This window comes from Perissodus microlepis, chromosome 3 (genome assembly GCF_051167445.1).
Source record: "Perissodus microlepis isolate ML-2025 ecotype Zambia chromosome 3, ASM5116744v1, whole genome shotgun sequence".
Taxonomy (NCBI): domain Eukaryota; kingdom Metazoa; phylum Chordata; class Actinopteri; order Cichliformes; family Cichlidae; genus Perissodus; species Perissodus microlepis.
In genome coordinates, this window is record NC_140463.1 from 38,417,275 (window position 1) to 38,444,147 (window position 26,873).

Consider the following 26,873-nt stretch of genomic DNA (forward strand, 5'->3'; position numbering starts at 1 on the left):
ATCCTGCAGCAGCGTGAGGATGCAGTGTGAACACTGTCTCCAGGTGGAAAACAGAAGGAGCGATACACCTCCTGCTGTCAGGCCTGCAGGGTTTCTCCCTGTGATGTTCTTCTCTGTCTTGTGGTAGACAGTTTTTTTTCTTTTCTTTTTTTTTTTCTTTTACTGGCAGAAAAAATTTGTGGGGCGTCTTATTGTGACACATGATTGTTCTCTCACTTTAATTAAGCAGTATTTTTAAATGGCTTTACAAAAAAACCAACGCCAGTGCATTGGCTGCATTTTTAGATGAATAGTTGCATATAATTTTATTATTTACAAAATGTTTACATAATTTTTTTTTTTTTTTACAAATTTACAATTTATATTTGCATTTCAAGTTATGAAAAATAATTTACTAAACATGTCTGTGGTTTTTACAGTAAAAAGAAAACATAAATATTACTAGGATTTAGTTAGACTTAAGTTTGCCCAATGTTGTGTAGCTTTCTGGATTTTATACTTATTGGGTACATATTTATTTATTATACAGTACATAAAATAAAAATTAAATTTTTTTAATGTAACTGAAATATTTAATTGTGGGCTATAGAAAATAATTAAGTTATAGACCATATTTATATGAAACATGTGTATACTTACTGCATATTAACCCTTTTAACCATATGTAACACCTGCATATGTGTTTTTAAAAAGACTACCAGATTCTGCCTCCCCATTTGATTTCCATGCCACCCTAGGAAAATTTCTCTAGATCTGCCCCTGGACCTGTCCTGGACCAGCAAAAACAAAATCAGTGACAAAAAGAGCTCAGCAGCGACTGCATTTCAAGAGGCGACTGAAGAAGGTGCACATCCCCAAACCCATCTTTAACACCTTCTACAGAGGTACCATACAGAGCATCCTAACCCGCTATTTACACCTCACGCCGCACTGGGAAAGCCACAAGCATCATAGCTGACCCGCATCACCTTTTCCACCAACTGCTTACCACCCCTCAATCCAGAAGACGACTCTGCGTCATCAGGAGCAGGTCGGCAAGATTGTGCAATGGGATTTTCCCCCAAACCAGTCCGGCTCCTGAACACCATGCTGCGCTCCTCCACACTGAACTCTCTTCTCCACACACTTCTTGGACTACATAACACTCTCCTTTCACAACCAATTCTTGCACTACCCTGTATTGTACTGATCGACTCTGTCTATTGTATTTATTCTGTGTACTATTGTATTTATTTATTCTCATTGATTTCAATTCTTACTCTCTCTGTATTCAAGTACAATACTGTTGTACTTACTCTTAGATGATCTTATTTCTGAATAGTTGTAAGTATGTATGTATATTTGAATTTTCCCATTTTATTTTTACAGTTTGCACCTTTGATCCAGGACGATGATATTTCGTCGCACTGTATACTTGAGTGCATGTTGTTGGGTTGACAATAAAACTCTGCTTACCTTGAATTAAACTTGTGCATTAGCCAATGAGGCAACGAGCCTCTACAGGCCTCAGACAGCATGTTAAATGTTAACGTTCATGACAGTTTAATTAGAAAAAGACCAAACAAGTATGGCTTGTTTGGAAGGGCCAGACCTCAACCTGACTGAAATGCTGTGTATAAAGGAATTCTTGCAAATGTCAATGAATTGAAGGTATTGCTGCTAATCTGGAATTCTTGGCTGAACAACCGTGAGGATCACCAGCCCAAGGAAAACACAAAATACACATGACTCCGTAACAAAGACAATTCATTCTTGAATGTAGACGTTGATCAGACACATTTAAAATGCAGCCAATTGTGTTTATTATTAAATTGTTGAGGAAATAGAAGGGTGGGAGGGTGGGTGTAAAGTAGAGGGTAAAAGAAAGGGATAGAAAGGAGGAAAGAGATAGAGGAGAGAAAACCCCAACAATCCCCTCTGAGCAAGCACTAGGCGACAGTGGATAGGAAAAACTCCCTTTAAAGGAAGAAACCTATGACAGAACCAGGCTCTAGAGGGGGCAGTCAACTGTCGGGACTGGTTGGGGGGTGAGGGTGAAAAGAGAGGGAGAGGGGGGAGGGAGATGGGACAGGTGTTAGGAGTTCAAGGGAGCTAGGGGAGGGAGAGGTGTCAAGGTGTCAGGAGAGAGGGAGAGGGCAGGAGAGGGGAGGTCAAAATTACGATGGAACAGAGGTGGAGGAAGACGAGGTGACATCAGCAGTGGAAAAAGTAGAAAGAGTAGAAAAAGCAGGAGTGTCCTTCCTCCAGAAGAAGCGGAAGCGTTTCTTCTTCTTTTCCAGGAGCTTTTCCACGAGAACCTTTTTCTCTAGGATCAGCGTTCTCAGCTGATCGATTGTTTCGCTATTCTCCTTCTCAAGTCTCCTGCATGTTTTCTCCACTTCTTCTAATTCGGCTTGTTTGTCTTCAAGCCTTCCTTTCAACTCTTTAGATGTTTCCTCCTGCATTACCTTTGCCTCCTGCATCTCTGTATAACACTCTTGTAATTTGTTGTGAGTGTCTTCTAACTGCTGACTTTTCCTCTCGGTTTCTTGAAGTTTGCACTGCAGGTCTTCATTTGTTTTCTCGAGCTGCTGCTTTAGCAGCTGCACCTCAGTGTTTTTGCACTTCAAGGTGTTGGAAAGTTCCTCGAGTTCGGTGTTTTTTGTCAGCATGTCATTGAGCTGACTCTGCATCGCTGAGCACTGTTTTTGCAGTTTCTCCTTCTCTCCTTCCATCTCAGTTGCTTTGTAGTTCATTTTCGTGTAAAGTTCTTGCAGCTTTTGGTTTTCTCTCTCAAAGTCCAGGAGTAAACGTTTGTCTTCTTTCTGCTTTATGTCCTGTTGTTCTTTCTCTTTAAGCAGCTCTTGATATTTCTGCTTGTGCACTGCAGTTTTATCAAGTTTTACTTCCAGGACTCTGCATTTTTCCTCCATGCTTTGGAGTTGGCACCGCATGTCTCTCTGGTTTATTTCCAGTTGTTCTTTTTCTTGAAGAATCTGGTCATTTCTTTGCAGTGCTTTATCAAGCTTTGTTTTCAGCTCGCTTTCAAGCTTGCTTTCTTTCTGTTTGATCGGTTGTTGCTTTTTCTCTTGAAGCAATGCTTTGTATTTTATCCCCAAGTTTTGGAGTTCTATTTCCTGCCGTTTCTTCTCTTGGAGGATTTCGGTATTTTTTAGCAGAGCTTCATCAAGCTTTAATTGCAGCTCCCGATCCTTTTTGTCCTTGTCTTTCTCATTTTTCTTCTGCTGGAGGATTTCTTTGAGTTTTTCTATTGCTTTATCAAGCTTTGCTTTGAGCTCAAAGTTCCTTCCACGCATGTCTAGGAGTTCCATTTCTTTCTCCTTCTGAATATCTTCCTTTTCAAGAAGCTGGCTGAGCAATTTATCTACTTCAGCAGTCTTTCTCTCATTTTCTTCTCTGAGGAAGATAATCTCCTTTTGTTGCTGAAAAAAACTCTCTGCCTGGGCCGGGTGTTGCTTGTTCATGAGATTTTCCTCATGCATTTTTTCCAAGCACATCTTCTGAACTCGAATGTTGTCTTCTTGAGCCAGAAGAGAAGAGCTGGGCTGTACTTTTTCTTGTCTTGTGTGTTTTTTCAGAGACATGCTGGAAAGTGTAAAAAGTCGCTCTGAAAAGGATCCTATTGTTTTGAAAGGTTTCTCTCTCGAACGTTTCAATGCTGCGAACGTAAATGCTGCGAACAACGAACTAAAAGTTGTTGCGTCTCACCCCTACTTATAGGTTTTAGGATCAAAGGATCAAAGGACCAAAGTGGTGGTAAGATTCTAAATGGGTGTGATGTCACGATTCTGGAAGCCAAACTGGTTGTCACATGACATCCCCCCCCCCCCCCCCCCCCCCCCCCATAACTTAAGATGTGTTGCTAACATTTTGGTTGTTGTGATGATTCAAATTTGCTCACTAAACTTCATCAAAATGAACATGTGTTGACATAAGCATATATTTGGATCTCATATCTTCTCGTTAAATGTAGCTAATGTCCAATAAACTGAACTCTGGGACTTACCTAACACTAATATTTCACATATTACTTTAACTCACTAATTTAATTAAAGGGTTTTGTATTAAATTATAACGGGATAAAAAACCACAATGCACATGTGCAAATAACAGTAGCCAGCTGCTGCCACAAGAGGGTGATGAATTAAAGGTTCACAGAGAGATCTCTTTACTTTGGGACATTTAAACAATGTGTATTATTACATTTGATTAAACAAGCACTGCTTTTCCTCCAGGCTTCTAAAACTCTTTCAAAGTTTCTCTTTTCAGTCATTTTCAGTCCAGTCCTTGTACCAAAAAGTTATCTCATGAAACTGGATGAATGGAGGACAAAAGAAGATGTTTCAGACGTAAACCCCCACTATCTACACCAGCTGAATAGCATCTGAAAACCACATCTTTAACAGACAGACAAAGTCCAGCAAAGTCTCCACACAGGACCTGAGAGATGCATCTGAACCTTCAGTTCACTCCAAGATCACACATGTGCAGGAGAACTGAGTGCTGCTGTCAGATTTAAAAGTGCTTTAAACATGATGATACTGTCTTTGTTAAACAGCAGAATAGGTTTATAAAGTATCATTAACTAAAAGTGGTGAAATAAATATCTCTAAATCTACTAAATGTAGACTTTTAAATTTTGGACAGTTTAGTATTACAGCTGCTGATTAAACAATAGAGACAGATGTGTAGTAAAACTTTTATTTAGTGTTTCAAGTCAAAAACAAACAGAGCAGTGATACAGAGAAAGTCTTTTGATGAAAAAAGAAGATACTGAACGTTGAGTTTCCCCTAATCATGTGTGTGCAGCTGTGTGAATGAGGCTGTGTCGAGTGTTCAGACTGAGTAGAAATGCACTGTGCTTCTCCATTTACATCCTTTAGATCCAATCTTGACTCTTTTGCCCACTAAAATAATAAACCAGTACTTTTTTCTGTATGTAATATAATCTAAAGCAGGGGTCTCAAACTCAAATGAGCCACGGGCCACTTCTGGCACCATCATCTCATTGAAGGGCCACTTTAGTGTCCAAGTAGTACAAAAAAACAAACACAAAAACACCCATTAATACTTCCTAAAATGTAGTGTTTTGTTTGTTCCATTTAATTCAAAATATTGTGTAACAAGACAAAATTGCAAACATGAACGCAATTTTTTTTCCCACTCTTAACTATCTGAATTCTGTACATTAAGTGAATTAAATAAGAATAGACAATCTGACTATTTTACAGAATAGAAAATATAAACATATTTAAAATTAAAGGAATTTGAAATGTACATTGTGCCGGTGGGTTTAGAGTGTCTGGAAGAGAGTCCTGTCTCAAGTCACTTATGGATGATGTTGCCAGGATGGGACGGGTCCTTCAGTATCTGCGCTGCTCTAGTCCGGCATCTCCTGGTGTAGGTGTCCTGAAGCGGGGGAGAGCAATCCTGCAGCAGCGTGAGGATGCAGTGTGAACACTGTCTCCAGGTGGAAAACAGAAGGAGCGATACACCTCCTGCTGTCAGGCCTGCAGGGTTTCTCCCTGTGATGTTCTTCTCTGTCTTGTGGTAGACAGTTTTTTTTCTTTTCTTTTTTTTTTTCTTTTACTGGCAGAAAAAATTTGTGGGGCGTCTTATTGTGACACATGATTGTTCTCTCACTTTAATTAAGCAGTATTTTTAAATGGCTTTACAAAAAAACCAACGCCAGTGCATTGGCTGCATTTTTAGATGAATAGTTGCATATAATTTTATTATTTACAAAATGTTTACATAATTTTTTTTTTTTTTTACAAATTTACAATTTATATTTGCATTTCAAGTTATGAAAAATAATTTACTAAACATGTCTGTGGTTTTTACAGTAAAAAGAAAACATAAATATTACTAGGATTTAGTTAGACTTAAGTTTGCCCAATGTTGTGTAGCTTTCTGGATTTTATACTTATTGGGTACATATTTATTTATTATACAGTACATAAAATAAAAATTAAATTTTTTTAATGTAACTGAAATATTTAATTGTGGGCTATAGAAAATAATTAAGTTATAGACCATATTTATATGAAACATGTGTATACTTACTGCATATTAACCCTTTTAACCATATGTAACACCTGCATATGTGTTTTTAAAAAGACTACCAGATTCTGCCTCCCCATTTGATTTCCATGCCACCCTAGGAAAATTTCTCTAGATCTGCCCCTGGACCTGTCCTGGACCAGCAAAAACAAAATCAGTGACAAAAAGAGCTCAGCAGCGACTGCATTTCAAGAGGCGACTGAAGAAGGTGCACATCCCCAAACCCATCTTTAACACCTTCTACAGAGGTACCATACAGAGCATCCTAACCCGCTATTTACACCTCACGCCGCACTGGGAAAGCCACAAGCATCATAGCTGACCCGCATCACCTTTTCCACCAACTGCTTACCACCCCTCAATCCAGAAGACGACTCTGCGTCATCAGGAGCAGGTCGGCAAGATTGTGCAATGGGATTTTCCCCCAAACCAGTCCGGCTCCTGAACACCATGCTGCGCTCCTCCACACTGAACTCTCTTCTCCACACACTTCTTGGACTACATAACACTCTCCTTTCACAACCAATTCTTGCACTACCCTGTATTGTACTGATCGACTCTGTCTATTGTATTTATTCTGTGTACTATTGTATTTATTTATTCTCATTGATTTCAATTCTTACTCTCTCTGTATTCAAGTACAATACTGTTGTACTTACTCTTAGATGATCTTATTTCTGAATAGTTGTAAGTATGTATGTATATTTGAATTTTCCCATTTTATTTTTACAGTTTGCACCTTTGATCCAGGACGATGATATTTCGTCGCACTGTATACTTGAGTGCATGTTGTTGGGTTGACAATAAAACTCTGCTTACCTTGAATTAAACTTGTGCATTAGCCAATGAGGCAACGAGCCTCTACAGGCCTCAGACAGCATGTTAAATGTTAACGTTCATGACAGTTTAATTAGAAAAAGACCAAACAAGTATGGCTTGTTTGGAAGGGCCAGACCTCAACCTGACTGAAATGCTGTGTATAAAGGAATGCTTGCAAATGTCAATGAATTGAAGGTATTGCTGCTAATCTGGAATTCTTGGCTGAACAACCGTGAGGATCACCAGCCCAAGGAAAACACAAAATACACATGACTCCGTAACAAAGACAATTCATTCTTGAATGTAGACGTTGATCAGACACATTTAAAATGCAGCCAATTGTGTTTATTATTAAATTGTTGAGGAAATAGAAGGGTGGGAGGGTGGGTGTAAAGTAGAGGGTAAAAGAAAGGGATAGAAAGGAGGAAAGAGATAGAGGAGAGAAAACCCCAACAATCCCCTCTGAGCAAGCACTAGGCGACAGTGGATAGGAAAAACTCCCTTTAAAGGAAGAAACCTATGACAGAACCAGGCTCTAGAGGGGGCAGTCAACTGTCGGGACTGGTTGGGGGGTGAGGGTGAAAAGAGAGGGAGAGGGAGATGGGACAGGTGTTAGGAGTTCAAGGGAGCTAGGGAAGGGAGAGGTGTCAAGGTGTCAGGAGAGAGGGAGAGGGCAGGAGAGGGGAGGTCAAAATTACGATGGAACAGAGGTGGAGGAAGACGAGGTGACATCAGCAGTGGAAAAAGTAGAAAGAGAAGAAAAAGCAGGAGTGTCCTTCCTCCAGAAGAAGCGGAAGCGTTTCTTCTTCTTTTCCAGGAGCTTTTCCACGAGAACCTTTTTCTCTAGGATCAGCGTTCTCAGCTGATCGATTGTTTCGCTATTCTCCTTCTCAAGTCTCCTGCATGTTTTCTCCACTTCTTCTAATTCGGCTTGTTTGTCTTCAAGCCTTCCTTTCAACTCTTTAGATGTTTCCTCCTGCATTACCTTTGCCTCCTGCATCTCTGTATAACACTCTTGTAATTTGTTGTGAGTGTCTTCTAACTGCTGACTTTTCCTCTCGGTTTCTTGAAGTTTGCACTGCAGGTCTTCATTTGTTTTCTCGAGCTGCTGCTTTAGCAGCTGCACCTCAGTGTTTTTGCACTTCAAGGTGTTGGAAAGTTCCTCGAGTTCGGTGTTTTTTGTCAGCATGTCATTGAGCTGACTCTGCATTGCTGAGCACTGTTTTTGCAGTTTCTCCTTCTCTCCTTCCATCTCAGTTGCTTTGTAGTTCATTTTCTTGTAAAGTTCTTGCAGCTTTTGGTTTTCTCTCTCAAAGTCCAGGAGTAAACGTTTGTCTTCTTTCTGCTTTATGTCCTGTTGTTCTTTCTCTTGAAGCAGCTCTTGATATTTCTGCTTGTGCACTGCAGTTTTATCAAGTTTTACTTCCAGGACTCTGCATTTTTTCTCCATGCTTTGGAGTTGGCACTGCATGTCTCTCTGGTTTATTTCCAGTTGTTCTTTTTCTTGAAGAATCTGCTCATTTCTTTGCAGTGCTTTATCAAGCTTTGTTTTCAGCTCGCTTTCAAGCTTGCTTTCTTTCTGTTTGATCGGTTGTTGCTTTTTCTCTTGAAGCAATGCTTTGTATTTTATCCCCAAGTTTTGGAGTTCTATTTCCTGCCGTTTCTTCTCTTGGAGGATTTCGGTATTTTTTAGCAAAGCTTCATCGAGCTTTAATTGCAGCTCCCGATCCTTTTTGTCCTTGTCGTTCTCATTTTTCTTCTGCTGGAGGATTTCTTTGAGTTTTTCTATTGCTTTATCAAGCTTTGCTTTGAGCTCAAAGTTCCTTCCACGCATGTCTAGGAGTTCCATTTCTTTCTCCTTCTGAATATCTTCCTTTTCAAGAAGCTGGCTGAGCAATTTATCTACTTCAGCAGTCTTTCTCTCATTTTCTTCTCTGAGGAAGATAATCTCCTTTTGTTGCTGAAAAAAACTTTCTGCCTGGGCCGGGTGTTGCTTGTTGTGCTTGTTCATGAGATTTTCCTCATGCATTTCTTCCAAGCACATCTTCTGAACTCGAATGTTGTCTTCTTGAGCCAGAAGAGAAGAGCTGGGCTGTACTTTTTCTTGTCTTGTGTGTTTTTTCAGAGACATGCTGGAAAGTGTAAAAAGTCACTCTGAAAAGGATCCTATTGTTTTGAAAGGTTTCTCTCTCGAACGTTTCAATGCTGCGAACGTAAATGCTGCGAACAACGAACTAAAAGTTGTTGCGTCTCACCCCTACTTATAGGTTTTAGGATCAAAGGATCAAAGGACCAAAGTGGTGGTAAGATTCTAAATGGGTGTGATGTCACGATTCTGGAAGCCAAACTGGTTGTCACATGACATCCCCCCCCAGCTCCCACATGACTTATGATGTGTTGCTAACATTTTGGTTGTTGTGATGATTCAAATTTGCTCACTAAACTTCATCAAAATGAACATGTGTTGACATAAGCATATATTTGGATCTCATATCTTCTCGTTAAATGTAGCTAATGTCCAATAAACTGAACTCTGGGACTTACCTAACACTAATATTTCACATATTACTTTAACTCACTAATTTAATTAAAGGGTTTTGTATTAAATTATAACGGGATAAAAAACCACAATGCACATGTGCAAATAACAGTAGCCAGCTGCTGCCACAAGAGGGTGATGAATTAAAGGTTCACAGAGAGATCTCTTTACTTTGGGACATTTAAACAATGTGTATTATTACATTTGATTAAACAAGCACTGCTTTTCCTCCAGGCTTCTAAAACTCTTTCAAAGTTTCTCTTTTCAGTCATTTTCAGTCCAGTCCTTGTACCAAAAAGTTATCTTATGAAACTGGATGAATGGAGGACAAAAGAAGATGTTTCAGACCTAAACCCCCACTATCTACACCAGCTGAATAGCATCTGAAAACCACATCTTTAACAGACAGACAAAGTCCAGCAAAGTCTCCACACAGGACCTGAGAGATGCATCTGAACCTTCAGTTCACTCCAAGATCACACATGTGCAGGAGAACTGAGTGCTGCTGTCAGATTTAAAAGTGCTTTAAACATGATGATACTGTCTTTGTTAAACAGCAGAATAGGTTTATAAAGTATCATTAACTAAAAGTGGTGAAATAAATATCTCTAAATCTACTAAATGTAGACTTTTAAATTTTGGACAGTTTAGTATTACAGCTGCTGATTAAACAATAGAGACAGATGTGTAGTAAAACTTTTATTTAGTGTTTCAAGTCAAAAACAAACAGAGCAGAGATACAGAGAAAGTCTTTTGATGAAAAAAGAAGATACTGAACGTTGAGTTTCCCCTAATCATGTGTGTGCAGCTGTGTGAATGAGGCTGTGTCGAGTGTTCAGACTGAGTAGAAATGCACTGCGCTTCTCCATTTACATCCTTTAGATCCAATCTTGACTCTTTTGCCCACTAAAATAATAAACCAGTACTTTTTTCTGTATGTAATATAATCTAAAGCAGGGGTCTCAAACTCAAACGAGCCACGGGCCACTTCTGGCACCATCATCTCATTGAAGGGCCACTTTAGTGTCCAAGTAGTACAAAAAAACAAACACAAAAACACCCATTAATATTTCCTAAAATGTAGTGTTTTGTTTGTTCCATTTAATTCAGAATATTGTGTAACAAGACAAAATTGCAAACATGAACGCAATTTTTTTTCCCACTCTTAACAATCTGAAGCCTTTCAGTTTCATTAGTCATATGCAAGTTAGCACAGGGTCAGCATTGCAATGAAATGTATTTGACAAGCAGAAGGCAGTCACTCAGCAGTGTAGTACAGTAGTTTCATTGAACTACCAAATAAACAGCTCTTTCTGGCCAGACACGTGGCAGCACTCTTGCTACAATGTTGTTTGTATTTAACAAAATAAAAATGCAGGTATAAGCGTACACATTAGTTGTCAACTCCAAGTGAAAATTGTTTTCTTTCTCTCACTGAACGAACACAGCCAATCCCTCAACATGTTTGCACTATCTTGTTACCTCGGCCAGGTCCGCGGCTCCAAACCGTGGTAAGGAGACCTCCGGCTAATACTTTGGGTTCCGTGTCGGGCTCGTAGCCGAGAACTAGCTTTACTGTCTGGGTCAACTTTGCTAGCGAGAGACAGAAAGAGGCGTTGAAAGGCTGCTCCAATTTTAACTTTATTGTTTCGGAGGAAAACACGAACACTGTGTACAGTCAAGTCTTAATAGCTTACTTACAACTGGGCACTCTTTTTGGCTGCAGTGGTTACTTTTCTATTTACATGCTTCCATCTCCCGTTTCTGCTTGGTAGCACCTCGCACTTTTCGACTTTTTCTCGCTCCCTCACGCTCACATACACACAGCGGGAGGGGCGGTCCCACACGTTCTCCCTGCAGCATGGACTACACCGCCCATGAGGCTACAGTCTGAAAGGGCCATGCCTGTAACACTCTGCCGTCATTTTCCGTTTAATAATTAAAAAAAAAAACGTCTTCACATCAATATGCGGGCCGCAAGTAGAGGTGACGTGGGCCGCAAATGGCCCGCGGGCCGCAAATGGCCCATGGGCCGCGAGTTTGAGAGCCCTGATCTAAAGCATCCACAGTAACATTTTCCACCATACGACTGCACTCTGAGGTCAACACGGTGGTGCAGTGGTTGGTACTGTTACCTCACAGCAAGAAGGTCGTGCATGTGAATCTGCTGGCTGCTGTTTGCATGTTGTGTTCTCTGAGGGTGCTCCGGCTCCCTCTCACAGTCCAACAACTCGCTTTTTTAGGTTAATTGTTGATTCTTTTGGGAATTACAATCATCTATTGGGAATGTGATCATGAGTGGTGAACTGTAGTGTGTACCCTGAGTTTTACATTGTGACAGCTGGGATAGTCTTCAAGCCATCTCCAGCAACCCTTAAGTGCTTAAGAGGAAGGAAGAAGGAAAGGAAGGAAGGATAACTACAGTTTATGATCTCAGCTGTGATTATTAGAGGTTTGTGCTTTCTAGACATTCCCTGTAATAGAAAGAGCAGAGGGGTGTGATACTTCATCATGGCCAGAGGGAGGCACTGTGGAACCATCAAACAAAAGACCCCAGTGCTGATAAGGCAACATGCTGTCCATTACCACCAGGTATGAGGACACAAGGTAGGTGGCAAACTCAATGATCCATCCTCAGGCGCCCCAAATGAGGGTAAATGTGTTACTTTCCTTCAAGACCTGTCATATTATTTTGTATCCACAAAACTATTAGAACAGAAATATTTTAACTTAAAAAGATAAATCCAAATAGATTAAATCATATTTTACTTTTTTATCACTTTCATCAATGCCAGCCATATTTTCTGTAGAATAGAAGTAGTACTTGTATAATGGTTGTGCCTGTTGCCTGAGATCCCATGATTGTAAGGTGACTGAGAAATATTTCTAATTTAAGAAAACTATTAATTCAACAGTTCCTAAAGTCAAGAAGAGGAAAGACAATCCTGAGCTAAATAAACAAGTGAAAAAGAAGAAATAATTTCAATGGTGGTAACTGAATTGCCCCTCGGGTCGGGGATAAATAAAGTCTTCTGAATCTGAATCTGAATAAAAACTCTGTCAACAGATGAGAACCAAAAAAAAAAAAAGAGATCAGTATTTTAATACAATATTAAAGAAAGTAATAATCCCCTTAAAATGTGACCAATACACTAAATCTGTATGAAATCTTACATAATAGATGTTAGAATTAATTATGAAACAAATACTGGAGAAGGTCTAATGGGCATAGACACAAATCTTCTTTTACAATAATGGCATTAAATGTCATTAGATATGTTACCTTTTATAACACACTGTTATGGAAAAATAAGATAAAAATTGCAATTAAATAAAAATTAAAAACATATTACATTTAAAGTGTAGTTTATATTTTAGTTCTCAGACCTTTAAAGTGCAAAATAACAAAAACAAAAGAAAATAGGCCTCACTTCTTACTTTGTATTGTGGTGAAAAGATTTAACATTCAAGAAAAAACCATGAAGGGACACGTCCTACAGTCATAGTTTTACAGATTTATTTACACAGAAAGAATCAATCTACAGTTTACTTTGTATTTTGCTTTAGAAGACATGATGAGAAACAAAATAAGAAACCATGTTTCTTAAATATGTGTAATGTATATTTTTTGCAAATTTACAATACCATTCGCTAGAAAAAAAAACCCTGCATGGTTTAAATCTCAAAATCGTAATATTTGCTAATTCCACTTGTGGTTCTTAATATTAAGTACAAAGATTTGCTCAATTACTATGTGACATACATGTTTGTACAGTTTGAATCTGTCATAGGCCCGATGTGATTTCCACAAAACAAAATGCATGTCCAACGTATTTATTCTGTTTACAATCAGAAAGGGAAGTATTTAAAACTATAATTGTGAAAAAAAAGAAGAAACAAACAGATTTTTTTTAACTTTTGTATTTTTTGAAGACGTCAACAAAATGTCTCTATATCTGTTCCTCATACCCCCCCCCATATAATGTAGAATTAAACCTGAAGATTAACTGAATAAAAATATAATGTTGTACTACTGTAGTAGTAGTTTCTACTACTGTAGAAAAAGAATTGAGTACAAATAAAGTGTAGCAATAAGCAACCACAAAAAAACAGAAAAACAAAAGCAGCGTAATTCTGTATAAATACAGTACACACCCTCACAAAAATAAAAAAAATTAAAATAATAGAGTAAAGAGACTCAAACAATTGTAATTCTAATCTATTTCTCTCATACTTTTAAAAATCAATAGTTACTTTTTCAAAACATCAGGCACTTATTTCACACAAGTATAAATCATACATCGTGTCTAAAATCCATTTAGCTGGTTCAGTCTAAGGGTCTTGGTAGTGGCTCCATTAAGGAGCAGACCTAGCTTGAAGTTACTGCAATGTTAGTGTTGGTAAAATGGAGTGTTGTGTAAGGAAGGACAACTATGTGCAAACATGTGGATCACCACAGCAGATCAGTGTCTTCTGTCGTGATCCCTTAAGAACTAACAGAGCAGCAGGAGGCACACCTACATGACATCTCTGCTACTACTAGCAGTTATTATTTTATTTTTTATGGCTGGTGACAACTTTCACTTCACTGGGTTGAGACTCTTGAACGGGGACACCCAGGGACTCCTCCGTGCTTTTAGATGGCATCATCAAAACTGTGCTACTATCCTCGCTGTCTTCTCTTTGAAACATTTCCTTTAATGGTGTCTCTAAATTCCAGCCTCGGTTCTTTGCAAATGTGTAAATACTCCCAAAGAGATCAGGAAACAATGCCAGAACATCAATTTGGGCTGCTTCCTTGGCACTGTGAACAAGGAAGGTTTTATTACTGTATGGATAGAGAGATAGAGAGATAGAATCATTTAGTTTAACTTACTAATGCACATGGAGATTGCGTATGAAGCGCAGTAATGCCAACGTGATTTCAGGGTACGGCTTTCTGCCATCCATCACCCGAACCAGCTCTTGTGGAAACTGCAACAAACACATTAGTCATGAAGTGGATTTTAGGAACATAGACATTTGATCTGTGATCTTGCAGTCACCTTATTTTTCCACTGTTTAAAGGATTTGTCCGCAGCACATTTTTCAAGAGAATCAATCAGCTCCGGGTCAGCCTTTCTATAGTTTGCGACATCGTCTCTGTTACCGATCTTTATCAGGTATTCAGTTTTCCTGGAAATTTCAAATTATGCTTTATATATGAAAAAAGTACAAATGAAACATAAACAAAAGAAGAATTAATGAACATTTATAAATATAATAACAAAAGTGTAGGAAAAGGATTTAGCATTAGCAGAAAATGTTAGCATGCATGCTTAACTAGGTTCGTCCCGGACGATCAACTGTGGCTCAGGTTTTTCCAACATTAACATCTCTATCGCCATTTTACAGTGAAACCAGGAATCATACATCTTGTTCCAGTAATCAGGAAAAATGATTTATCAGTCATCAATCAGCATGACTTCCTTACTTTTCAGAAATCCAGAAGAAGGGATGGTTTAAGCATTCTTCTACTTTGGGTCTGTCCTTTTGCTCTTTGTTGATCATCCACTCGATGAGATCTTTTGCCACCACATCTTGAACATGATCCAAACTGTACTTCCCATCATAAATGTTAGACTCACATTTACAGGATATGTCACCAAATGGATGGTGGCCTCTGGACAGGATATAATAGATCAGCATGCCTGCAACCTTAATAATAATACATGTTATCAGTTTAGATATGTTTACCAAGTCATCTTTCAGTTAATCAAGTTTGTGTTCAGACTTTACCTGGATGTCTGTGCTTGACTTGTATGATATCACAGATTCTTCTGCTAAAGTCTCTCGGGCCATCCAGCATTTGGTTCCTGCACTGCGTGTACGTAAAGTTGTTTGGTCTTTGAGTAAGCGTCTGCTTATGCCAAAATCAGCTAATCTTGCCCTCCCAGTAACATCTGCAGGAAGAATCATGTGAAATAAAATCATATCTGGTAAATATGAATTAAAATGTTTGTTTTCTTGAATTTCAAACACGTCTTACCAATCAGAACGTTCTGGGGTTTGAGATCTCGATGAAGAATTTTTGAATTTGGAGAGTGAAGCACCTTTAGGCTTTCTAGAAATTCTTCGACGAGTTTCCTTAAAACCTTATCTTTCTTATCGTTGTTACAGTCATCAATAATATATTCTTCCAAAGTGCATTCACAAAGTTGCAGACAAAGATATCCAAAGTTCTCGTCCTCCTGAAAATCAACATATCGTACGATATATGGATGATCGAGTTCAGGGAGACGTAGGATTCCTTCTTCTTTCTTTAGGACCTGGTATTTGCTTTTAGACATTCTCTTAATGGCAACTTCTGTGCCGTCCTCTCTCAGCCCCAAGAAGACTTCAGTACCATCACTTCCATTCGCTATTCTGAATTCTTCATCATTCACATAAATAATGCTTCTGATTCTGGATATTTTACTGTCATCTGCACAAACAAGTTTCTCCAGTTTCTCCTTCCACCTGTTGCTGATCGAAAGCCATTTTTGTTTTACTGATTTTTCATTGGTTTTGTAGTCAAAAGACTTTAGATTTGAAGTTGATTCTACAACAGAAACTTTGGTTATTGGATCAGTTGCTGCTGTTGAAACTTCATCATTTGGGTCTTCTTGCTTTTTCTTCTTCTTTTTCTTCTTCCTGCCTGATGTTGAGGCTGTGTTTCCCTCACATTCTGAGTTTGGTTTGTTCAGATATTCTTTCAGACTTCTCAGCACCTCTTTCAGCTTGTCATTCATTTCCATTTCTACAGATGTCAGTATGTCCTCAGGTACTGAGGTTATCCCCACTGATTTTGAAATATTTTCTTTCTGTTCAACTGACAGAAGGTTTGCGATTATACCGTACGTGTAGATCCTGATCTTAGTGGAGTGTTGCTCATTTACAAAAGGGGCAACTGTTCTGATTAAGTTCTGTAAAAAGTTGACGTGCCAGTCCTTTGTGCCTTTTGTTTTCTGTGTTATCACATACAGTGTTTGTAGCACTGATGCACAGATGTCAGGTCTCTCTTTTAGGGAAAGCAGTTTCAGTAGTTGTGGAACTATAGCTACTGCATGCTCATTTGTTATTTCATCCATTGTGCAGAAGACTGGATTTAAACTTTCAACTGCCCTCCCTACATGTGTCTTAGGGATTTTTGGAAAGCGACTGGCTGCTCCTGCAATATAAGTATTCACATTTTCAGTTTCCTTTAGCCATTTAATGCAAGCCTGGCAGTATTTATCTTTCCACCTTCCAGTTACAGTAAAAAGGATTTCAATCATGGTCAGATGGAGCCGAGGATCTTCTGACAACATGTGACAGTTGAACACTTTAAACACTCTGTCAGGTGTTTTTTCAACAACAGCAATTTCTATTTTCAAAAAATGTCTGATTTGGGAACACACTTCATCTCCATTTGATGCAAAGTGATTAATCATCTGAGATATTTTTTTACTTTCCATAAGCCACCGAGGATCATTAGTGGGATTATTCCTGGGCGGCAGTGTCACCACTGCACCAGCAGAGATGAGTCTTTTCACGATATCCTCCCTGTTTCCAATAGCTGCAAGTTGCAGTGGTGTGAAATTTTGTTGTTGCAGTGGAGGAGGACTCCATCCATCTGGATTAGCTTTTGCCTCAAGCAACAGATCCACAAAATCAGGTGGTGCTTTGTAGTGTGTGACATAATGCAAAGGTGTCCAGCAGAGTTTAGAAGTAATATTTGGGTCTGCACCCTGATCCAAAAGGTAAGAACAGATATCTGTGTTGTGATTTACAACAGCAGCAATCAATGGGGTTATCCAATCCCTACACTCTCTACAGGGGTAAACTTCATTAACATTATTGTCCTTCAGTAATTTCTTGAGCTCTTTGAGGTCATTGATAGTTATACACTGGATTATAGGATGTGTTTCTGTTGGTAAGGGGACTGCCAGTTGTACTTGAGCAAAAATACTCATAGTTTTCCTTCAGATTACCTGTGAAAGAAAAATTACTGAAATTAGCCAAATATTCAAAATTTGGTTACAGTTTAATCCTTAGAAAAGCGAAAAGAAAATTAATAAAGTTTGAGTTTAAACAATATTAAAACTTTGCAAAGGTTTTTAGAAGTGAATAATTGGCTACCACAGTGGAAGATTTATGCATAAAATAATATTCACTTGCAAACACCAACACCCTTAGTTAGAATTCATCAATTTCATTACTTTTGCTTGTGTTACATCTAGCCATAAACGTATCCCAGTAAGTAAGAAATTTTTGGCACAAAATGAAGAAAACGCTACTTTCATTTTACTTTCAAACTGAATTAAGCAACTATGTAGAATATGAATATTTCTGCATTTTTCTTTTGTAGTTTTTGAGACAGTCATCATCAAATGTTCGCTCAAATTACAAAGTGGAATAAAAATGGCTTGAAAGTGGTTTGGTGGGCCTTTTTTTTTTTAAATAATGGATTGGATTTATATAGCGCTTTTCAAGGCACCCAAAGCGCTTTAAAATTGCCACTATTCATTCACTCTCACATTCACACACTGGTGGAGGCAAGCTACGGTTGTAGCCACAGCTGCCCTGGGGCAGACTGACAGAAGCGAGGCTGCCATATCGCGCCATCGGCCCCTCTAGCCAACATCAGTAGGCGGTAGGGTAAAGTGTCTTGCCCAAGGACACAACGACCAGGACAGATCGAACCGGCGACCTTCCGGTTACAGATGCGCTTCCCAACCCCCTGAGCCACGGTCGCCCCTGGCGTGTACAAAGATAAAATTAACAGCAATCATTGTATACTGTATATTCAAACTTCGGACCATAAATTCGGAGATGGCAGAGCACAAAATATTCTAAAAGTTAGAAGGACAGTTTACTGATACTTTTGTTTTTGTGGTACAACTTGCTCAAGCCAACGTTTTCTCCATGTTATAATTAGGAAAAATGTAGACATTTTTTGATGTATATGTTCCAAATTACAGATCCTGGTTTATTTTTATAGAAAGATGTACATGTCCAAACATTGCCACAGAGTTAAATGTTTAAAAGAAAGGTCTGAAAGTGTGTCAACAGACCATTTTTAAAATAAATGCATCTTCAAAGGTATTTAACATATCAAACTTATATTTCACAGCAATCATTATAATGTTCCCATTTTCAACCATAACATTTTTATGTAGCTCAGAGATGGTTGATGATGACTGTTAATAAAATTTCTTTACCCAAAGAAAACTTTTATTATTTTAATTAGTAACATGTGTGTTTATCTACAGTTTTATTCTATGCATTACAGAGAATAAAGTAAAGGTTTGAACAGTTATAAAGAAAACAAGACAAGCTAATTAATAAATAATCGTATGTCTTGTTTATGGTTGCAGTTGCATTCTCCGATGTTTTAGATTCAATGTGTTGGTTAAACAGATGTGTCATAGATTTGCCTTGCATGACCCGCTACAGATAAACAGGAAATCATTGTGTCTGTAATTTCACCAACATTAAAATGTTTGTTTAATGTTCTTGCTGCTGTTATTATTATTATCACACGCCTTTCTGTGATGTGGACGAGGATGGTCAGCACTACAACTACTGTACACACTTTGTCATCTGCACTCAGAGTGGCTGTTAGCCCACCTATGCTACGCTGTCAGTGTGACAGTCCAACCAGATTAATGGCTGAAAGGTGCACTTGGATTCATTCTGACCAAATTTCAGATCAACACTTCTTGTTTGATGTTCAATAGAGACAAAACCTCTGCAGCTGTCAGTGTTTTAAGGTACTGCTCTCTTTTGTCTCATCGTTTCCATTTACAATAATGGATTACACAACAGGAAATAGATTTTCATTACAGTAAAGTGCTGTAACTAAATTTAAGGTTGTAATTCACCCACTGTTATCTTCTTCAATGCCTTGTATTAACATAGTGCAGAGCAACACAATTCCCACAGAGCTCGATCATGTTGTTAATAATTTTACTTCTTCCATACGACTCTGGCTACTGTAGCTCCTCTGACAAAGAAGACTCAAAACCAAAATACTTGACTCTCTGGTATAATGTTTAAATGTGCACCCTAAAGCAGATAACTCGTAAGCTGCAGAGGAAATGGTGTCATCATTTAGCCTGGAGAAATAGTTTGCAGCTTTATTTTTAAAAAAGCCCTCCGTAAAGTTAGAACATCTTACTATTCATCACTGACTGAAGAAAATAAGAACAACCTGCAGTTTCTTTTCACCACTGTGCGAGACTGACAAACAGTCAGAGTTCTGTAGAGCCAACTATTACTTTAACATTAACTAGTAATGACTTATAAATAAAGACAATAAATACACGGGCGATCGTGGCTCAAGAGTTGGGAGTTCGCCTTGTAATCGGAAGGTTCGAGCCCCGGCTTGGACAGTCTCGGTCGTTGTGTCCTTGGGCAAGACACTTCACCTGTTGCCTACTGGTGGTGGTCAGAGGGCCCAGTGGCGCCAGTGTCCGGCAGCCTCGCCTCTGTCAGTGCGCCCCAGGGTGGCTGTGGCTACAATGTAGCTAGTGTGTAGCCAGTGTGTAAATGTGTGTGTGAATGGGTGGATGACTGGATGTGTAAAGCGCTTTGGGGTCCTTAGGGACTAGAAAAGCGCTATACAAATACAGGCCATTTACAATTTTAACCACTAGAGAAAAAATAGCCTATAAAAATCTCGCCAACGTAACATTATGCATAGCTACTTTCAGCACCACTGATAATTATTTATTTGGACTCTTTTTCTTCAATTGATCTTTCTCAGTTAGCTTCAGTAATTACTTCCTCCAAACCATCAAAATGTCAGAATTTGCAAATAGACGATGATTCATCTCATAAACTAAATGTTCATAACTAAATGTTATACAATAATATTTGTCACTTTCTGCCAGCTAATTTTGAATAAATCAGTATGTAGGCCTGTGTAGATCTTAGCATCTCCTATAAATGTGCATTAAACCATTTGTTTTGTTTTATCAGGGTCAATTTATATTTCATTTATGCAGACTAATTTTTTATGACTTTATTTGGGATGGTTTGGTAACTAAACTCTTTCTACCAGCCAGAGTAATCACTAGTAGAATTTAGTAAAAAACAAATAAACAAAAAACAACTTTGATGCAGACATATAGACTACGAGTTATTACACAGCCTATGTATGCACCTAAAGCACTCACTTTAACTCCAGCGACTGCGCCCAGTCATGACGTTTTAGCTAATCATCAGTGCACGAGTTGGACAAAGCAGGAACTCTTACAATTGTGAAAAGATTGGCCCATACTGTGGAAAACGAAGGGCAGCGGTGAAGCTCTTTTCCTGAGTAACTGACCAGCTGATATTATGGCTGATATTAAGATATTTTGGAATCTCCGCAACAAAACGCAACCGTCGACGCCCTTGATCATAGGGTGTGACCAAAGAGTTAAAAATATTCCGAAGAGGGCTCAAAGCGCACGCTTTCACATGGGTGATTTCATAAAGAAAGCAAAAAGATTATTTTACAATGAAGTTTTAAGATAACTGGTGGAGGATTGTCAGGAAATTTACTTACAGTTTCTAAGAGCAGTGTCTGTTGTTCTGATGAGGCCCACACCTGTCAGGTTACTGCACTTTCTTCACTGTGCCACGCTGTCTCTTCCGGTTTCTCCCATTTCCGGGAATACATTCCAAAGTTGTTGGACCGATTCAGGCCAGAGGAATGTATTGCTGGGAGGTGAGTCGAGTCCATCTCAGGTTTGTGGGATGTCTTCGTGTTTTTTTGGCGGCTTACAGATCACAGTCTACTTCAGGAGAACCTTGGAATTTTGTCTATCCCCGACAGAATTTGTTTGCCCTGAGTCAGGAGCGCGCACTGGGCTGTTTTAGTTCAGAAACACTTCGGTGACTTAGTACTAGAAATGGACCGATCCGATATTACGTATTGGTATCGGTCCGATACTGACCTAAATTACTGGATCGGATATCTGAGAGAAATAAAATATGTAATCCGATCACAAAATCACCTCACAAAACGCGCTAATTGGCGTAACCCAGCTCGGCGCGTCGGAGCTGTATGTGTCACGTGATAGAGCGGCTGTTGTCTCTAAGACCTGTGGCGGTCTGGTGGAGCATTTGGAGCCTCGTTACATGCTTCCTAACCGCAGCATTTCATCTCGGCAAAAACTATCCCAGAGAAGTAAAGCAAGTGTGTAAGTTCATCCCTGAATGTTTGCGTAGTATTTCCACGTTAAGCTTAACAACTGATATATTGAGCCACAGCTGGACTGGCCATCTGAGTTCCATATTGAGGTGAAAAGGAAGCGATTTGTCCCGTACTTCAGCTAGAATTAAAAAATAGACACAAAGCTGGAGGTATTCTGTGTTTTTGCTGCGCAGTTGCATCTGCTTCTCTCATTCTCTCCCCCTCCCTCTCCTGTTATTACTTCAAACATGAAACTGATCAATGATCAGCTTTTCTGCCGCAAGTCCCGTCTTTCTTGTTTGTTTATCGCCCACTTTGCGCTAGAGATGGACCGATCCGATATTACGTATCGGTATCGGTCCGATACTGACCAAAATTACTGGATCGGATATCGGCGAGAAATAAAAAATGTAATCGATCCATTAAATATCAAAAAAGCACCTCACAAAACTTGCTACACGGCATAACTCGGCTCATAACCTAGCACTTGCAGCACTATGCATCACGTGATAGAGCAGCTGTGTGTATTTGTAGCTTCGCTACCAAACCAGCATTTCATCTCCGAGGAAGTTATCCCAGAGAGAAGTAAAGCAAGTGTGTAAATTCATCTCTGAATGTTTGTAAAGCATTTTAGCGTTAAGCTTAACAACCGATATATGGAGGGACTGCCTCTCTCTCTCTCTCTCTCTCTCTCCTGCTGCTACTTCAATCGTGAAACTGCTTAATGATCAGCTGATCGGCTTTTCTGTCGCGAGTCTGTCTCTCTCTCTTAGTTTTTGGCCCACTTCTCACCAGAAAGAGGAAACCAGCGGTTGAACAACAGCAGCACTATTAAGCTTGATAAGCTGTTGTTAGAATTTATTTAATATTACTTTCTACACCAGGATCTTTTTCTACGTAGCTGGTAACTGTGCAGGGGCGGATCTAGCAAAGTTTAGCCAGGGGGGCCGATAGGGCATGAACAGGGAGAAGGGGGCACAAAGACATACTTTTCTTTCTTATTCTCATTTAAAATGTCTAGCTTTTAATAAATAATTATCTGAATCTTACACCCAAAGTTTTAATCTGATGTAAAATATATAGTAGTCCATTACTGTATATAGTAACTGTTAAGTCTAATATACCCTAGTAAGCTATACTACTTTTTCCTTTGGGAAGATACCATCTGTGCAGTCTGCAATTCTGTTGAAGAAAGATGTTGAATCTATTTAATTATTCTTGAAAAATAATTAATTTCTGTGCATTTTTCCCCCTGCATCAAATTAAATTTGATTACATCGATTAAGCATCATGAGGTGGAGGGTGGGGGGTGGTTCCCTATTTTTTTTTGCTGGGAGTTTGCAACCCTATTAGTTAGGTTGCTTAATATTTCTGCTAAGTACTCTTTAAAATACCAGAATAGGGAGGATGGAGTAGGTTTAAGTTTATTAGATTGATTGGTTTTGCTGAACTATGAAATATTTTGGGCGCAGTGTATTTTTTACATACAGGTGTAACAGAATAGCTTTAGTGTTGTTATTTACTTAAACTTGAGTATAAACTTATACAAAATGCAGCAAGATATTACAAACCGGATTCCAAAAAAGTTGGGACACCAAACAAATTGTGAATAAAAACTGAATGCAACGATGTGGAGATGGCAAATGTCAATATTTTATTCAGAATAGAACATAAATCACGGAACAAAAGTTTAAACTAAGAAAATTTATCATTTTAAGGGAAAAATATGGTGATTCAAAATGTCATGGTGTCAACAAATCCCAAAAAAGTTGGGACAAGGCCATTTTCATCACTGTGTGGCATCTCTCCTTCTTCTTACAACACTCAACAGACGTCTGGGGACCGAGGAGACCAGTTTCTCAAGTTTAGAAATAGGAATGCTCTCCCATTCTTGTCTAATACAGGCCTCTAACTGTTCAATCGTCTTGGGCTTTCTTTGTCGCACCTTCCTCTTTATGATGCGCCAAATGTTCTCTATAGGTCTATAGATCTGGACTGCAGACTGGCCATTTCAGTACCCGGATCCTTCTCCTACGCAGCCATGATGTTGTGATTGATGCAGAATGTGGTCTGGCATTATCTTGTTGAAAAATGCAGGGTCTTCCCTGGAAGAGATGACGTCTGGATGGGAGCATATGTTGTTCTAGAACCTGAATGTATTTTTCTGCATTGATGGTGCCTTTCCAGACATGCAAGCTGCCCATGCCACACGCACTCATGCAACCCCATACCATCAGAGATGCAGGCTTCTGAACTGAGCGTTGATAACAACTTGGGTTGTCCTTGTCCTCTTTGGTCCGGATGACATGGCGTCCCACATTTCCAAAAAGAACTTCAAATCGTGACTCGTCTGACCACAGAACAGTCTTCCATTTTGCCACACTCCATTTTTAAATGATCCCTGGCCCAGTGAAAACGCCTGATCTTGTGGATGTTGCTTAGAAATGGCTTCTTCTTTGCACTGTAGAGTTTCAGCTGGCAACGGCGGATGGCACAGTGGATTGTGTTCACTGACAATGGTTTCTGGAAATGTTCCTGAGCCCATTCTGTGATTTCCTTTACAGTAGCATTCCTGTTTGTGGTGTAGTGTCGTTTAAGGGCCCGGAGATCACGGGCATCCAGTATGGGTTTACGCCCTTGACCCTTATGCACAGAGATTGTTCCAGATTCTCTGAATCTTCGGATGATGTTATGCACAGTTGATGATGATAACTGCAAAGTCTTTGCAATTTTTCGCTGGGTAACACCTTTCTGATATTGCTCCACTATCTTTCTGCGCAACATTGTGGGAATTGGTGATCCTCTACCCATCTTGGCTTCTGAGAGACACTGCCACCCTGAGAAGCTCTTTTTATACCCAATCATGTTGCCAATTAACCTAATTAGTGTTAATTGGTCTTCCAGCTCTTCGTTATGCTCAAATTTACTTTTTCCAGCCTCTTATTGCTACTTGTCCCAACTTTTTTGGGATTTGTTGACACCGTGAAATTTTGAATCAACATATTTTTCCTTTAAAATGATACATTTTCTCGAATTAAACTTTTGATCTGTCATCTACGTTCTATTCTGAATAAAGTATTGACATTTGCCATCTCCACATCATTGCATTCAGTTTTTATTCACAATGTGTTTGGTGTCCCAACTTTTTTGGAATCCGGTTTGTAAAAAAACGTTTTATTGATTAAAAAATACACTATATCGGATTCATATCAGTATCGGCAGATATCCAAATTTATGATATCGGTATCGGTATCGGACATAAAAAAGTGGTATTGTGCCATCTCTACTTTGCGCTAGAAAGAGGAGACCAGCGGATAAACAACAGGAAATGTCAGGAAATAAGCGTAACAACTGCATTATGTTCCTGTTATATGCCATTGAGAAACAATTTTTTATGCCTTTACTGTCATGTTATGCTGGAGCAAACACAGCTTCTCATATTCTACTTTTCACTCTTGTTCACACACACACACACACACTCACACACGATAACATCATAGATGAATAATCAGTAATATTGATAGCAATTTTCATCCCTCCCACCTTTGATGCTCACCAATTTGTCTACATGGTTAACAGGTCTGTAACACACTCACAAAAAGATTCTAGGTCTGACCGTGGGCAAAAAGATGACAGTCAACAGTAAAATTCTTAAAGGTAATGTATTAACACAATGATCAAAAAATAAAAGATGAAACAGTCCAGTGTCCTATTTGTGTACAAAGTAAAAACACACAGTCCAAGGCCAGAGCCAGCTATGCCACAAAGCCAGTTGCACTCCACACGTTGTTCACTTCAACAGGGGTAGCAGTTGTCCTCTGAGACCCACCACCCCGTAAGTAGATAGCCAGTGATCACTGGCCTCTGCAGCTCAGCTGTCTTTAGGCTGCGGCATATTACAGGCCCTGGCCTGCACAGAGAGACAAAATAACACGGTTCACTATATAATTCACAGCGTACAACCCACCCATCCCAAACATATCAGGTCATCCGAGGTTTTGTCACATTACATACCTGCACAGAGAGACAAAATAACACAGCAGTGTTTGTATAGTGTGGGCTATAAGTAGACTAGCGTATGAGTGCAGTCAATTACACCTGCCTCCAATTCGTCCAACCCCATTACAGCCATTTGGCTCACTGCAAATGTGACACACACAACCACTCCCAACCCAGTGCAACTTCACACAATAGGAGGACATGACATGAAAGAAACTGTTAGCCCGACACCGACTGAACCGTGGTGGTTTGAGGCCTTTGGGGACCGATCTGAGGTTCAAGAACGACAGCTCCTCTTCGAGCTTCTTAGCTCCACACTGGCACTCATAGTCCAACTATGAGTCCAACTATGAGCAACTGCAGCAGGGAGCAAGAGGAACAGGTGCATTAGAGTTGAACTCTTTCACAGATGAATTACATATTTGTGGAAGGCTGCTCACAGAATGGAGTCTCACTGAGCCTCAATGTACCAGGTCCAGGGAGAGGTGGAGGTAGTCCTCCCGCCCATAATCTTTGAAATGATGTGATTCGGCAGATGTGCACATCTGCCGAATCACATCATTTCAAAGATTACAGACTCACATTGAAGAAATATCACCAGCATCATGAAAACACTTAAAGTTTACTTTGTTCCTACCTGTTGCAGCTCTTTGTGCTTAATATCTTGAAGCCATTGTGAGCTCTAACTGGGCAGATGTAAGGCTTGTCCAAGGCAGCTGCTTCTGTCTGCAGCTTAGAGAACTCACACTGGAGCACGTCCAGAGCACAGACGAGGAACTCGTGGGCATCCTGCACACACACACACAGAACAAAACACAGGTTCAGGTGCAAATGTACAAACTATAGCAGAGATGAGTGTGCTGCGTAGTGCAAAAAGACAGCTGCTTACTTTCTGATCATCATCGTCAAACTCTGGATGAGACGCAGCAACCGTGTCTTTAAAGGCAGGACAGAGCTTTTGTGCCAGCTGTCGTTTCTGAAGCGGCTCAATTTGATGTCCACAAACAGCCTGCAAACAGCAGAAGTGAAGAAGACACAAAGTTAGTTTTATAATAAAGGACAAATTCCATCATTAAATATGTTACCGTTTACATCGCACTGTTATGGAATAATAAGACAAACATTTAAATTAAATAACAATTTAAAATCAAATTACACTGAAAATGTAGTTTATATTTTATATTATTTTAACATTTTAGTTCACACACAGTGCAAAAAACAAACAAACAAAAAAACTAGGTTTCACTTGTCGCTTTGTATTTTTAACAT

At 39.3% G+C, this 26,873-nt stretch overlaps 2 protein-coding genes across 2 annotated transcripts; both read right to left on the reverse strand.

The window, feature by feature from the left end:
• Nucleotides 1-1,865: 1,865 nt before the first annotated feature.
• Nucleotides 1,866-9,108, reverse strand: LOC146391392 (uncharacterized). The gene is made up of 3 exons (XM_084922786.1): nucleotides 7,664-9,108; nucleotides 6,193-6,197; nucleotides 1,866-3,687 (listed from the first exon to the last, which is right to left on the reverse strand). Exons 1-3 carry the CDS (start codon nucleotides 9,011-9,013, stop codon nucleotides 2,157-2,159), a joined length of 2,886 nt encoding a protein of 961 aa, XP_084778912.1. The 5' UTR covers nucleotides 9,014-9,108; the 3' UTR covers nucleotides 1,866-2,156.
• A 3,549-nt stretch (nucleotides 9,109-12,657) lies between these two features.
• LOC146391393 (uncharacterized) lies at nucleotides 12,658-21,443 on the reverse strand. Its single transcript, XM_084924339.1, has 7 exons — nucleotides 20,976-21,443; nucleotides 15,450-17,412; nucleotides 15,200-15,363; nucleotides 14,895-15,118; nucleotides 14,467-14,596; nucleotides 14,298-14,395; nucleotides 12,658-14,225 (listed from the first exon to the last, which is right to left on the reverse strand). The coding sequence occupies exons 2-7, from the start codon at nucleotides 17,392-17,394 to the stop codon at nucleotides 13,976-13,978; spliced, it is 2,811 nt and encodes a 936-aa protein (XP_084780465.1). The 5' UTR covers nucleotides 17,395-17,412; nucleotides 20,976-21,443; the 3' UTR covers nucleotides 12,658-13,975.
• Nucleotides 21,444-26,873: the final 5,430 nt, after the last annotated feature.

Bases quoted from the DNA above. Each gene is read 5' to 3' on its own strand.
- LOC146391392 (XM_084922786.1), bottom strand. From the start codon at position 9,013: ATGTCTCTGAAAAAACACACAAGACAAGAAAAAGTACAGCCCAGCTCT.
- LOC146391393 (XM_084924339.1), bottom strand. From the start codon at position 17,394: ATGAGTATTTTTGCTCAAGTACAACTGGCAGTCCCCTTACCAACAGAA. The intron at 15,119-15,199 runs GTAAAGTCTGAA...ATTATTATTAAG, and splicing joins AGTCAAGCACAGACATCCAG to GTTGCAGGCATGCTGATCTA. The intron at 14,597-14,894 runs GTAAGGAAGTCA...TGAAATTTCCAG, and splicing joins TTCTTCTGGATTTCTGAAAA to GAAAACTGAATACCTGATAA.